Source organism: Amaranthus tricolor, chromosome 12 (assembly GCF_026212465.1).
Source record: "Amaranthus tricolor cultivar Red isolate AtriRed21 chromosome 12, ASM2621246v1, whole genome shotgun sequence".
NCBI classification, from domain to species: domain Eukaryota; kingdom Viridiplantae; phylum Streptophyta; class Magnoliopsida; order Caryophyllales; family Amaranthaceae; genus Amaranthus; species Amaranthus tricolor.
In genome coordinates this window covers 1,831,625-1,847,202 of record NC_080058.1, presented here as the reverse complement: position 1 = coordinate 1,847,202, position 15,578 = coordinate 1,831,625, and the positions used below count along the sequence as shown (strand labels likewise).

Below are 15,578 nucleotides of genomic sequence, written 5' to 3'. Positions count from 1 at the left end.
AACTTCATTAGAGATATGAGAGTGAGTCTAATAAACTAGAAGCAACTAGGGTTTACAACCAAGAGAGTTCTTTCTTGTGTTATAGTGTTTGTGTGAGACCACCATTAAAGGTGAGGTTTTTGCTTTGAGAGGTTGTTCTTAAAGCTTGCGTGGGTTGTCATTAATGTATTGTTGAGTATATTAATGAAAGTAATCCTTGTTTGAGGGGGAGGTATCCTTAGGTACCTCATAAATCTTGTGTTTTTGGTCCATTGTTGTTGTGCTCTATTTTTGGGTGTGCTTTGTGCATTGTGTTTATAGCCCATTCACAAAAGATGTAGATTATGAATAGTCTGAAGTAAAAGCAGGAGTCTTCAGCTCTATTAGGAGTGTAGGGCAAAGGAGAAAAATTGCAAAAGTTTGAAGATACTTGGTCAATCATAAGGCAAGAGCCCGTCTAGATGAACAGTGTTTTTGCCACAAAGTTCAATTTTTACCGTTTTGTTGAGCTTAAGGTGGAACAAGAATTTGGGGGAGAAGGACCTAGTGACTCAACAAGATCTTGCTTATCTACTTTAAGTTTTAACTCATGCTATTGAAATTTGATACATATGGCTGGTATTGAGTTTGTAATTTCACATTTGCCTATACAAATATTCTTATTGCATACTGGTATATCTTTTTCTTCTTGACTTCTGAAACCAGGGATGTTATTTTTGCAACTTGTGTACTGATGCAAGCTCTTCTGATATGCTTTTCAATTCCATAGCCTGTTCCACTTTTAGTAAGCGTTCACTTGTTGAGCATAGGGCAAAATCTCGGATGCAGACACTTATGAAGAAATGCTTGCAAAACCACTTGGGTAGACGTGGTCGTGGTGCGTAAACCGCTATGGTGTTGACGAAGATATTCTTTAGGACTGTAGTGGGCAGAATGATTTTATTTTGTAGTGAAATGCTTTAAAAAGTACTAGTATTAACTTCTGTTGCACTTAATTATTTTCAGAGTGCTCAAATGAACTAAATTATGAACTTCTAAAGCTAGCAGTGTTTCTCAGCATTACCTGAAATCTATACCATCCCAATATGTCTCATGCGTTTGAATATATAGTTCACTCTAATGTATTTGTCTGTATATGAGCATATGGAATTGATTACTTGGTTTGAATTGCTTTCTAGAGTCATACTCATAATTATTTTTTGTAATACTACACCTTTAATTACTAGTATATTGATCAAGCTTAATGGAAAGAATTAAATTTAGTCTCTCGGTGGTAACACTAGCCAGTTTGATATCCTTTCATACAGCCGATGCCAAATATGGATGCGGCCATGCATGCTTGGTTGCTCATACATGATACATCAGCTGATCCTGTACGTTGTTTTGTGGTAATTGGTAATTAGAATATTCAAATTTCTTTTTAAGCTTGGGCTGTTTTGATTTAGCTCAATATGTCATGCTTAGTATTCTCAATTTTGGTGATTGTTAGACTGTCTATTTTGCTGCAGGGTCAAATATTGGAAAATTTCCCCATAATTTTCATCTTATTCATTAGCATCAGCTAACAGAGAACATTTGTAAGCTTTGCCTTCTCTTTTTCTTCAATGTTTGGTGATTGTTTGACGGTCCATTTCATGATCTGTTTACAGGGTCAAGTTCTTGAAGAACGGAAGTCGTATAGAATGAATATTGCCCCACAAGTTTCATCTTAATCATAAGCGTCAGCTAACAAAGAACATTTCCAAGTTCTTTACGCATACTGCAGTGCAACTTGAGAAGTCTCCTCTCATATTATTCAAGAAGGTGAGTGGTTTTAGAGAATCATTTTTTTGCCAAGTAGGGTGTTTTTTTGTCCTTAGTCTTCATTTTCAGCACATTTTTGACTTATTCATTCTTAATTCTTCATTGATCTAATCATAGTTCCGGTTCTTTATCCTTTACAAATTACAATACAACATGCTTTATTACATCAATTTGGTTGTCCATTAATTTAAAGAAAAGTCCTTGTTTTTATCCTATTAAACAAATAATCTGATTGCGACCTTATTAGGTCACAATTCATGAGCTGATTACGCTTGGGTGAACTTTTATCTGGTTACAATGTCATCAAGATCAAGTTGGTCAATGAAACTCATCCTATAGCTCATAGCTGTTTGATTTTGCATAACTTTGACCATGTTTTTTTTAGAGAAAAAGTGAAGGTAGTTGGGAAATAGTTTAACTAATTCTGCAGCTATACTGATGCAGTCGCTGTAGAGGCTTTACGTACGGATGCACTAATATACTTTAGATATGTAAAATCATCGTCGTTGAAGTAATGAAATGTTGTCATGTAAAATCATTATTTTTGTAATATGACTTGCTGCGTTTTATCTGTCGGGATGGATGAAACTTTGATTCTTGGACTCAGTTTATCGGTTTCATTATTTACAGATCCATCATGATGACAAACCATTAAAAATGATGGTTGTTTTATACTAAGTACATAGAATTGGATCACATTCAGATTATCAGATACCTTAACAACCAAAGGGGAAATGGAAGCTATCACACATTCACACCTAAAGAGTCGTCCATTCATAATAGCTACCTAAAGGTACATGTTTTCTTTGTTTTTAGTCACATTTTTGGTATGTCCTATAATGGTTTGATTATTGTTAAACAACTCTCATAATTGGACAGCCATAAATAGAAAGTCAATGGCAAGTTGAGAATGTGTTTTTCCGATGGATTTCCATTTCATTTCTGTGAATATTGGACAATAAATTGAATATTCTTATCCTTTATTTGGTTAATTTTATTCTCTATTTTAACTCTGTAAGTGCTTGTCGTTCAAGTCGTTCTCAAGTCCAAATGAAGGAGGGTGAGCGGTAAATCTATGACAACCAACTCAGTAATACCTGCTCACATGACACGATTAATAATCGTGAATCTACAGTCAAATTTTGGGATTTAGGCTATGACATCTTGCTACGTGTGGTTAGTTTTATCCTCTATTTTAATTCTATAAGTGCTTGTTATTCATGTCAGTTTCAAGCCCAGATGGAGGATGGGCGGTAGATTTATAACAATCAACTCAGTAATACCTACTCAAATGACACAACAAACGATCATAAATCTAAAGTCAACTTTTAGGATTCAAGTCATGACATCTTGATAGATTTGGTTAATTTTAAAGTTGTAATACAAGTACAATATAAATTAATCAACTCATATTACTAAAGATAGACATAATGATTATTTTATGATGATGATGTTGGTGGAGTGGCTTTGTTGGCTTGGATTATACTCAAAGACTCCAAGTAGTTGGTATGCATACGGTATACTCACCCATGCTGCCTGTTTTATACTTGTATGAATTCAAATGTGTGCTGGGACTTTGATTTTATTATAATTTCATGTTAGAAAAATGAAGGAGTTGATGTGGATGTTGTTTTTTACCATTTAAAAATACACAATAATATACATAATACATGTGAAACAAATATGAGGTATCAATAACACCATGCATTGGAATGTTTTGGTTGTTGGATGGAATATTTTGAATATTGAAAGGAAGGGGAAATTGTAGAGGGTTTTAAGGATTTTTTAATCTTAATTTAAAAAAAAAAAAAATTAATTTAACCTATTCTCACAAGAATTCCTAACCTGATTAAAAGGTATAGTCTTGGAGAATAGAAATCCACAAATATGCAGGTTGGACTAGCATGCGGGCCGTTCAAGCATGTCTGCCAAAGGTATGACACAATACGTTATGATATAGTTTATAATACGACGTGAGGCACTATAAACATGGCATATGGGTGGTCCGATATGGCGACACAGCATTTTTCGCATCACGACACGATCTTACTCAATAGTATTAGATATGAAGTAAGATAGGTACGATATGTGGACAATCCAATACGATATGATTTATGGTGTCACCCACAAACAAGCTCCTCTAAATAGAAGTCAATTTTGGTCAAATCTGTACTCGTTTTAGTATTGCAAATTCTACCTAAGACCAAATCCTTGAAGGACAAGAGAGTAATGAAATAGACCCCATCCATTTAAGAGTAAAATGGTCCATATAGTAATGGCCTGCAATCAAGCACCGAATTTTGCAGATAATCATGATTCATCAACAATAAAGCTAGGAAGGGAGGAGGTTTGTCAATTGTGCATTTGAAGGAATTAAGTGAACAATATTAGTATTAATAACCGATATCAGTACCATTTGAAGGAAGGGAGGAACTTCTTGTAAATTTCTTCTATATGAAATGAATTACCCTTTTAATTAAAAAATTAATACTCCCTCCTATTCTTCTTAGATGTCTCATTTACTTTTGGAACATTATTCATTTATCACTTTTGAATTGTATTTTATTATTAATCTATAGATTAAAATATAGTCATGTGGGATCTCGTTTGATTCGTTTTGATGTAATGTTTATTAATATCAAATTTTTATAATTTTTAATTATACATAATTAAATATATTAAAATTTGAATAAGTGTATTGGATAGAGTGCATAAAGTAAATAAGACACTTAAGATGAATAAGAGAGAATAATAATAATAATAATAATAATAATAATAAAATAAATAAATAAATAAAATGGACCTTGTTTTTGACCAAAACATGATGTATGTTTTAGCAAGTCTCTCAACATTTTCTTGGTCCGACCATTAATAATTGCAAAATGGTGGCGCATGGATAAAGCTTCCTCACCTCACGTCTCCTTTTTTCGTCTTCTTTCTAATTTGTTAAAATAAATCATAATTTATCTCTGCAAAAAAAATAAGTAATGGGAGTGTTATGTTTTAATAGATTAGTGATTATATTATAAGGATAAAATTTTTTACGAAAATATCTAAAAGGGTTTAAAAGTTGTAAATATTGAGAAAAAAGTAAATGAGAAAATCATTTAAAATAGTTTAGACTTGTGCAATGACAAGATATTAGCGAAACAATAAGAATGATAAACAGTTGAAAATCGAGGGACTTAACATGAGGTTGAGGAAGATTAAAGAAGACGTAGGAGTAAAAGGGCCAGGGTGTGGTAGAAAATCAAAATGAAGAGAGATCAAGAACAATTCATGTAGACGATTATTTGAAATTGATATACTAGTATTATTCATGTAGATGGTCCTAATTTTTTAAGAGTAAATACCACTTTTCAGAAAATGTATTGGATTCAATCCTTACTTAACCCTCCCTACCCTCAAACTATACCTACCGTAATAAAAAAATATAAAAAAATAAAGAAATAAAAAAATGAAGAAACATAAAAATGTTAATTTACTTAGTAGATCACTAAGTGGGCTGCTAGTTGATCAGTGATGCAGTCTACTAAGGGAGGCTGAATTATTGGCAGTGGTGAAATATTTGTAACTTTAAGGTGGGGTGAATAGAATTAGATAGTGGCTTGTGGATCTTTGTGTCTAAATTTTTTTGTCTCTTTTGGGTTATCCAGTCAATAGATTATCTGAATTTTGCATCAACAATCAATATCAAACAATGACATTAATTTGTGAATAAATAATTATATATAGTTGACATTATATTACTCATTTATATAATCTTTGGGTTTTTGTTTTCTGTGGACAATAAGATGGTGGGTAATTTGTTATGGGTTTTTTTAGATTATAACTCGTATGATATAATTAAAATAATATTGAATTATATAACACGTATAACATAGAAAAGTTATTGGCTCACTCTCTATTAGAGCATAAAGTCGTATAAAATGTGGTTGCTCTTCTTGCATTTGACGTTATCAAATATTCTACTTTCAAATTAGTGAGAGGTATTTAAAAATTCGAAATCTGTTAGCTTTTAGTACAATATTAAAGAATCTAAGTTGATGATTGAAATTGTAAAGGTCATTCTATAATGGTTGAATGAGAACTAAAAGCTAAGATATACTAGAACTTTAGACAAACAACCTACTCACCAATGGAAACTAATTACCACTAGTATATTGTAGGATTGATAAGTAAAGTGGAAAACTCCTTGCATAAAAATTCATATTTTATCAGGGTTTCATGAAAGTCCTAACCAACCATAGAAAACAATACAAACAATGCATTAAGTTTTCTCTAATTACAATCTATTACAATCTTTAAGGGTAAAATAGTAATCCACCTCAACCGATAGAGTATATAATATATCTTAAAACTGAATTATAATCATTAACTTTAATTTTCAACTAAATTGGTTAATCAACATAGTATCGAAAAATACTCTATTAGTAACTGTTGATGTATAGTATACTTAAAATATTAATATGATCATACTATTCTGTAAAATTATCTCAAATTTTAAATATTAATAGTTTTGAAAATATTATGGATTAAACTGATTAAAACTATAAATAATTTGTTATATTAAATTATATACATCGTATAATTTGAATCGAGTTGTGCCTTTAAGCAATTGAAAATACATCCTTTTGAAATAAACTCTATTAACTTCTGTAGTCGAACCAATTTAATTTAAAAATTTACCTATTTTTATGATAAATTTCAATTTAAATATTTTTCATAAATGACAAATCATATACAAAACTTAATTGATTAAAGGTAAAAAAATTAATTTATGATAAAAAGGATAGATTACAAGTCAATGAAATACTATAATTAGTTCACAAACATTAAATTTAAAAAGCTCTAAAGAATGTACTAAGTCCACATGATTAGTTGTAAATTATGCATCAAACCATCTAAAGACATGCCAAAAAGCATAATTAAATCTAATTCATGGCTTTTGGTAGTTAATTACTCTTTGTCCCTTTTAATTTGTCCCACTTTTCACATTAATTTATCACTCACTTTGCACCATTTGTTTCTAATGGTTACATACTCGGTTCTTTTAATCTCATTCACCCAAAAAATATTAAATGTATTCTCATAAGGATAGAAGAAATATTAATTAATTACTCCTTCTATTTTCTAATATTTTCTCCGTTTACTTTCTTCATAATTTTCAAAGTAAATTTTTTAATAATAAATATCCAACCTCTTTGACAGCTGTTGTTAATGACTAGATACTATTTATCAATAAGCTAATTATAACCATCTCTTTCAACAAGCGCTTATTATCCATGCAACTATGCATAATCAAAGCCGGCAAAGTTGACCACCGTCCCTTTTCAAATCCCTTAATCTTCCCATTATCTCAATATTAACTAAACCTTTTATTTATTTATTTATTTATTTATTTATTTATTTTCTTATTATTAAATATATTCCGAAAATTCAACTATTAATATGATATCAAAAACAAACATGAAAATAAATAAAAAATTTGAATCTCATCCGGTCATTTTCCCCATATTTCAAGTGATTATTAAGAGGATATGTGTGCATCCACACTTCTATTTTGAAGGTTTTTCGTGAATGGACGTGATAGAATATATTATCATAACATATCTTGAATTTTAACCCATTAGCTTGTCTAACTTGATTTCTTAACACTATTTATTCACATCTCATTTATTATTAGGTCAGTTCAACACAAATATTTCATTTTTTAATCGAGAAAGCTATTTATAATTAACATCTATTTAAAATCAAAAAATTTCTCAACTTTAGTTTATATTTATAATAACTTACATTTAATTTTTTAAAATTTACTCACTCTTGCTTTGTTAAACTAAAAAAAAAAAACCTTCACTCCAATTAATATTAAATATCAAATTCAAATTCACAAAAAATATGCAATTAAAAGTAGGATGAAAGAAGTATTTAATACTAAGAACAAATCTAAACTTTTTCCCACCAAATTGTCCCCATCAATAATAAACAAACCTTTAAGACTTTTTCTTAAGTCAAACCTATCTATCATCTCTCTATATATTATCTTCTTCCATAGCCTTTCCATTATTATTTCTCTTGAAATATTTAATTTCCAATCAATCTATTTTCTTTTTCTTCCCCATAATATTGTATTTTCCCATCCACTCAAAAAAATGGGAGATATTAGAATATCATCCAAGTTCAATCCAAACATATCATGCTTCAAAGGAGTTTCATTACTACTATTATGTGCAAATCCAAGAATCAAGCTTATATCACATGAAGGAACCACCAAAATCCTAAAAGGGCGTACAAGAATTAAAGCAGGAGAAATCATGTTTAAATTTCCTGATTGTGTAGTTTGCCATGCAGATTCTTTCTTCCTAGGTCGGCCGATTCCAGTCCTGGCCATCCACGACTATCTCGTGGCTGGCCGAACTTATTTCGTCCTCCCTTTAGACCGAATTCCGCAAGGCAGCGGGACACTGTCCGCCGCCTCACTACAATCTCTCTCCTCTCCTTCTCCTATTAATAATAATATAAGTTGCCCTAGTTTTATTCTTAGTAATAATAATAGTAATAATTATTGTAAGTTATTTAGCGGGGGTAATAATGAAAGTGGAAATCAATCCCCTTTTGAGTATATAAAGGATAAAGAAGGAAGAGTACTTATGATTAAGGTTGTACCTGATTTTATTACTAAGATTATTACTCCTAATAATAATGATAATAATAGTCCTAATTATAATAGTTTATGTACAACCCCAGAATTAAAGAAGGAATATGAACAGCTTGTTAGGGCTAAAGATCAAACATGGTCTCCAAACCTTGAGACTATTTCTGAGGTTAAGATTAGATCTTCTCCTACTTCTAAGTTATTAAGGTTGAAATGGATTCAAACAAAGCAAAAACAAGTTTATTTTGATAATTAATTAATTAGTGATGAGTGATTAGTAATTAGTGATTAGTGATTAGTGTTTAATTGTAATTTGTTTTTGGTAGAATATATTTGGTGTGTGGGACTAGAGTTTGAATTATGTGTTTTTTGAAAGTTAGAATAATTTATATGGTTGATGTAATGGTGTACATATACATATATTAATTCCTCTATGTAGATAGGTTTTCATATTTATTAAGTTAGGTAAATTGTAAACACAATACAACTATATATTGGTGGGTATTTAATTAATCAACTTTTTTGGGATCATGTTTCATGCTTGGTAACCTAGCTAACCAATTTTATTAATTTTTTCATGAAAATTTATTTAAATTTTGATTTGTTCTTTTGTGTTTATATATTGTTTGAGAAACTATATACTCCTATTTTTTCACTATATGTGTGAAATACAAATTAATATTATGATTAGCATATGAGGAGAAGTGACTAAAGCTTTCCGATATAATTGGCCTACATTAAGTTTTGTTTTTGAGTTTTTTTGTTTACAGCAATCTTAGATTAATAAATAACATTATTAGTTAGAAAATAATTTTGTGATGCATGTTTTTGGCTAATGACATCATATAAATGGACGAATTAGCGATGAAATTAATCTTAAACTAGAGAGGTAAAGGCTAGCATAAAGTTACGATGGTTAAGTTGAAGTAAATGTATGTTGAATGTTCATCTAGCATGAAGGAGGATGATAACACTTCTTATGTTGTAAAGTTGGACAAATATGAACTTCTTTCAAGTAACTTGACTCTATTCTTTACAAGAATTAATCGAGATATTGATTAAGACGTAAAATATTGTATTCAATGCAAGTGGATCTAATGAATTGTTATAATTGAGGTGTGCCACTAAGTCTTGAGCTAATTCTTTTAGACTCTTATTAGACCAACACTACTATTTAGAATGTTGGATTTTAAAGAAAAAATCACCGTAGAAAAATCAAATAGTTAGAGATGTGTATAATGAAATTTATGAGTAAATATAAACTAAATAAAGGTACAATTTATAATAAAAACATAAAAAAACGATAACGAGAGAACATCGTTTATATTTGTTAGGTCATGTATAAAGAAATTGAAAGATATACCTCTTAGAAATATGGAAGGTCAAAAATGAAAGTCAATATACCCTAAAAATTAAATTCAAAATGAAAACAAAATTGAAGAATGACAATAATAATGAAAGTTAGTATGTAAAATGATAATAAATTGAAATGATCAATCACTGAGGAGAAAATATAAGAATACACATTGAAATTTATATGTGTTTGTTAAAAGGGAATGAGAATTATAAGATTTTTGATATTTGACTTGAGATGAGGCTTAAGACGAAATCTTAAAGTAAAAAAGTATCATTCCTTATTTATTATATTAGACTATTAGCAGAGACTTTAAAACTAAAGTCTCAATTTTAAATACACGTCCCTTTAAAGACATTTTTGAGCAAATTTAAGCCCCATTCCTAGTCTCCTCCTTGTAAACAAAGGAGGTCTTATCAGATTTTTTAAAAGTCTTATTTTCTTCTCTAGAAATCCTAAACACCCGGCCCACTTAATTATTTATAAATATGTTACGTTGAAATGAAAATTTTAAGACCTCACTAAGGTAATGATTAAAAAGAAACTGGCAGAAAAATCATAGCACAATAATAGAGCAAACACACAAACAAAACAAGAGACCAAACAAATGTTTCAATGGTATATTAGATACCTCTTTCTCAATATAATAATGAACTAACACTCTCAAAACTTCTCAAGCTCAAACTTTTCACCTTTAATAGAAATCACACACTATCGCAAGAAAAAAACTCATTTACTCAACCCTATTTTCTCTCTCTCTATATATATATACATATATATATATATATATATATATATATATATATATATATATATATATATATATATATATTTTAGCCTCCACATTACTCTAAATAGTGATTTTAGGCACTTTATATAGTCCTTATATTCCTAGCAAAAGACATTACGTGACCCAAATGAAATTTAACAATTTTAGAAAAACATGGTAGAGCCTGTGGACCCAAGTGCTCGTTCGAGCATCTTCTAGGTTCTGACCCATGTTGCTATTGTTGGCATGTCAAAGCAGTTTTGATTTCTTCCCTTCTACGTGCCTTCTTTAGACGTTAAATTCAAATGCCCATTGCACACATATCATCAATTTTTAGTGTAAAAGTCATAAAATGAGTAATAAGGTGATCAAAATCACCTCCAACATCAAATATATTTTAATACTTGGCAATCGATATGGTAGTTTGTACAGTTTAAACCTAAAATATAAGAGTTGATCAAGATGTTAAACTTCTAATTTCTCATATATTTTTATTTTGAATAATTAATTAAAAATTAATATGAATTTGTTATTGCTAGCTTCATTAGATGGGAAAAATTTGAAGTGGAATCAAAAGCACTATGTTTATTGTTACTTCCTCATATCCTTACTAGTAGTCTCATTTATTTTTGGTTACTATTTACTCATCACTTTTAATTTGTATTTGTATTTTTAATCTATCTACAATTTAAAAAGTATTTAAGTGAGATCTTGATTTATTTTCGCAATGCAATAATTATTAATATCAACTTTTTATAATTTTTAATTAAGTACAATTAGAGATATTAAGAGTTAAATTGCTGTTTCAGCAAGTGTGAAAAAACTAGATGAAACTACTGAATTGACTAGAAGAGAGTATTTTTTTTATTGGTTACAATTACGTCGTGGGAAAGAAAAGGCTAGAAAAGGGGTAATAAGAACTGAACTTAGATTTTTTTTGCAGCAAGTAATATATACTCTAATTAAGACAAAATTTGATTGTGAAAACAATATATTGAGTTTTACTTGTTACTGTTCTTGCTGATCGATGATTACTAGAGCATCTCGAAACAAGTTTATTTCCATAGATTATTGACTTTGATTTTTCTAACTCCAAAAAAAGGAAATTAAATGTCTTCATGCATTTAAGTATGGTTCTAGAATGGCCAAGTAAGATTATGAAAGAAAAATGCATTATTTATCTTAATTTGGCTTACTTCGTACAAGTATTCGATCATATCATGTCATATTGAACACTTGTCTTGGTCACCACCACTAATTATGATAGCATATAGATTGTTTAATATATTTAAAATCGAGTCTTGTGTCATTTATAGTAAGTGTCAAATTCTTCACGTAAGATATTAGATTTTATTTTCACGTAGTTTTTCTGTTTTTTTGACTTACCCTGTATTTAAAGAATAAAATTGGTTATTGACTGTTTCAATTGGCTAATATGACCAATGATAATTTTGGCTTTGTTGTTGATTAATAAACCAATTATTATGGAGTTATTTGTTAAAATTAATTATTAATTATTTATAAAGAAAAAAGTCAGTTTTAAATTACTTTATTCACAAGTCATTTATCAAATATATTTTTTTATTTGTTGAGAAAATCAATGAGCCAAACGTCAACTAAAAATCAAATCAAAAGACGATTGCCAAACACGTTCATTACAATTAGCATATGATATGATATTGTATTTTGGCGAGAAAAATCAACTAGTCGATAATTATTTTGAAAAAAACACATATTTAAAAATAGAGCTAGCCTTACTAAATCAAGGAATATCATAAAACATTTCTCATGATTTCAGAATTTTCAATTATCATTACTACCACTTAATACTAGCTAGCTAGCGGCTAGTTGCGTAGATGGTGAACTACTATGAGAAAAAGAGGGTAATTAGTTATTACCTCTAAAGTGACCAACACATGAACTAGAAACTTCAAAATGTTCTAGAAAAAATTCATGAAAATATCATTCAACGAAATTAGACAAGTAAATTGAGTTCCATTCATATATTTTTTAGTTGAACTAAATACACTATGAAAAACTTTTATAGCTCTCCATTAGCATTACTTTTTATATTAGTTTGTTTTGTTAATTTTACATTTTATTTTTGAAAATAATCTTATTCTTTTTTTTTTATATTGATCCATAAACTTATTTTCTCTCTATCTTAATTATTTATTTTAATTATCCACTTATTTTTTGATTTATTTTGATTTCTCTTTTCACTATATCTTTCCAAAAAACAAGTTGTATTAATTAAGAGTGATTTTCTATAAACAAGTCAGAAAAATAATGTTCGAACTTACAAAAACTGCCTTTATATTTTGAAATTGGAATCATAGTACTGAAAAAGTAATACAAAATAAGGAAAAAAATATAAATTTACCCAAGCAATTGAAATGAAAAGTGCCACACAAAACTATTACTCTAATAGCAGAGCAAATTTAGGAAATGAAATTAAAGGAGATCAAAAAATCAAAAATATAAGAAGCAAAATTATTATGGGACAAATTTTTCATTGTCTCTTGTGATTTATATAATTGGTCTCTCGTTAGTATGACTTCAATATCTAACCATGTACGACAATAAGGCTTCCATTCTCTACTGCTTTTTTTTAGCAATATATAAATTGTATAAAATAAAATAAATTATGTTTTAAATAAATGACTTTAAACTAAAATTTAATCGATAGAGTGAGCCGCAAGGGTCAAGCGTTTGCCATCCCCCTTGGCTCTCTCATTAACTATTACGGTCTGTTTGGTTAGTGGTACTAAATAGTGATAATGTGAATGATTTATAGTGTAAAATTTCATCAAAAATTTCATGTCATTCCCATGGTAATGAAACTTCTATCACAAAAATGTTTTTTGTTTACAAATTTTCATTATCACTAAATACCACATCGCCCTACGGTAATGCATTGGAATGAATTTTGTGAAGAAAATAAGATAATAGAAGTAGGACAAGCATTGCCATCAAGATAGCCAAGATATTTTTCAACCAAAATTACTCTAACTTTCATTTCTATTATAACCGTTATTACCACTTATTAAACAAAATGTTAGTGTTGGCTTCCCAACAATATATTATGGCCTACATAAAGCAAAACAATTATACTGATAATGATCACTAATAAATCATCTTATTGTTGAATGAAAAGAAAAAAACATACCCAAACGTTGGAGCTCTAAATTTGACAGGGCATAAATTTTTTGTCTCGGTGAAATGCGTTTTACATATCGATTAAATAACAAAATTAATATAAATTATAAGATTATAAGCTTATTTTTTGAATTTGTTTCAGTGCGAGGCGATTTCTCACAGTTAGTTGCTAATGGAGATTTCACAATAACTATTACCCAACAATTATGGTGTTGGGCCTAGTTCACTTTTGTACATCATGACTATTTCAGGCCTACTCTAATGGGCTTTAATCATATTATATCTTTTGTATTTGTTTATCATTGGAAATTTATTGTTACTATTTTAAATCATACTTACTCCGTTCTAAAATAGTTACTACATAAGAATTATTGGTACTATTTATCTTTCAAGTTTATTTTATATACTGCGGTTAATGTGTTAAAAAAATACAGTCAAGTAAGATCTTGTTTGAATTGTCTAATCAAATACTTTCATAATATCAAATTTTTATAATTTTTAGTTAATCGCAACTTAAGATATAAATTATCAAAGTTACGCATTGAATTGAGAAAAAAGTGAAATGTAGCAAGTATAATGGAACGAAGGAAGTAAGAGTTAAAGAGGATAGTTACTATCTAAATAATAAACAACAAATTTTGTATGAGACCGTCTCACGAGACCGTCTCACGGTGAGACAAGCCTATACAAGTAGTCTATTACAAAAAAAAACAAAAAAAAAAACAATTAAACTTAAATTGTGAAAAAACAAAAAAAAAAAAAAAAACTGAATTTCAACATGTGCATGAAGTGGTTATTTATTTTTAAACAATTTGGGCATACCTGATTAAAATTGTCTCACGGTGAGACGATCTCAATCAAGAATTAGTAAATAAAAAAAGAAAATATACAAGTTTAAAACTCTAAAACTCTTTAACCGAAAAACTCTTAACTTTTCACCGTTCAACTATTAAATATTTAATATATTTATTTAACCATTAACATCTCTAATTATATATAATTAAATATAACAATAAAAGCTAATATTAATGATATTTACATTTAAATAAGTCAAACAAGATCTCAGTAAACTATGTTCTAACATATAAATTATTTGATACTACTAAGATTTACATTCAAATGAAACAAATAAGATTTCAGTTAATATATTTTAAGTTATAGATTAAGAATAAATTATGAATTGAAATTGATTGATATGTAGTACGGAAAAGACAAATTAAACCTTAGTAGTGGAAGGGAGTGAATATCTTTCGATCGTAAAAATTACACAATATATTGCTTTTACGTGATGTTGCATAAATTTTAAAAGGATAATCCTTATAGGTCGAGTTTATGATCCACCAATGGACTTCGCTTGAAACAAGAGGGAATAATGAGGAAAATCTTGTTCTAAAAGAGGTGAATATAAAACACTAGTATTGAATGAGTCTAGTATTTTTATATATATTTGTGTGTATTTAATTTATTATACTATTTTTTCTATGTTAATTACATGTTACGTGATTTTTTATTATTAGAGTTGTTACTCAAATGACAATTCGAATTATAACCGTACATAAGGAGGTTCAATCTTAAATCCCCCATATCCAAATGGCCTTTTTTGGAGGCATTTGTAAAAGAGAGAAAAATTCTGACTCTCTTTAGCATTGACGAGCATGAATTATACAATATGGACCTAATGAGTATAGTAGGCTGAAGAAGGGCTGTGAGAGTGGTCCTTAACACACCACGCTTCATGATCGTCAAACTAAACGAACTTATAGAATGACGATCCATAGCTTCTAATCTAAACTAAATGATCGAGTCATGTACTAAATAACATATCTTGGGATTTCACCTGTTAAGGTATTAGAAACCAG

At 29.0% G+C, this 15,578-nt stretch overlaps 1 protein-coding gene across 1 annotated transcript; it reads left to right on the top strand.

Annotated features, from left to right (window-relative positions):
- The first annotated feature begins 7,829 nt into the window (after positions 1-7,829).
- On the top strand, positions 7,830-8,963 carry LOC130797185 (uncharacterized). Its single transcript, XM_057659674.1, has one exon. The coding sequence runs from the start codon at positions 7,935-7,937 to the stop codon at positions 8,691-8,693; it is 759 nt and encodes a 252-aa protein (XP_057515657.1). The 5' UTR covers positions 7,830-7,934; the 3' UTR covers positions 8,694-8,963.
- Positions 8,964-15,578: the final 6,615 nt, after the last annotated feature.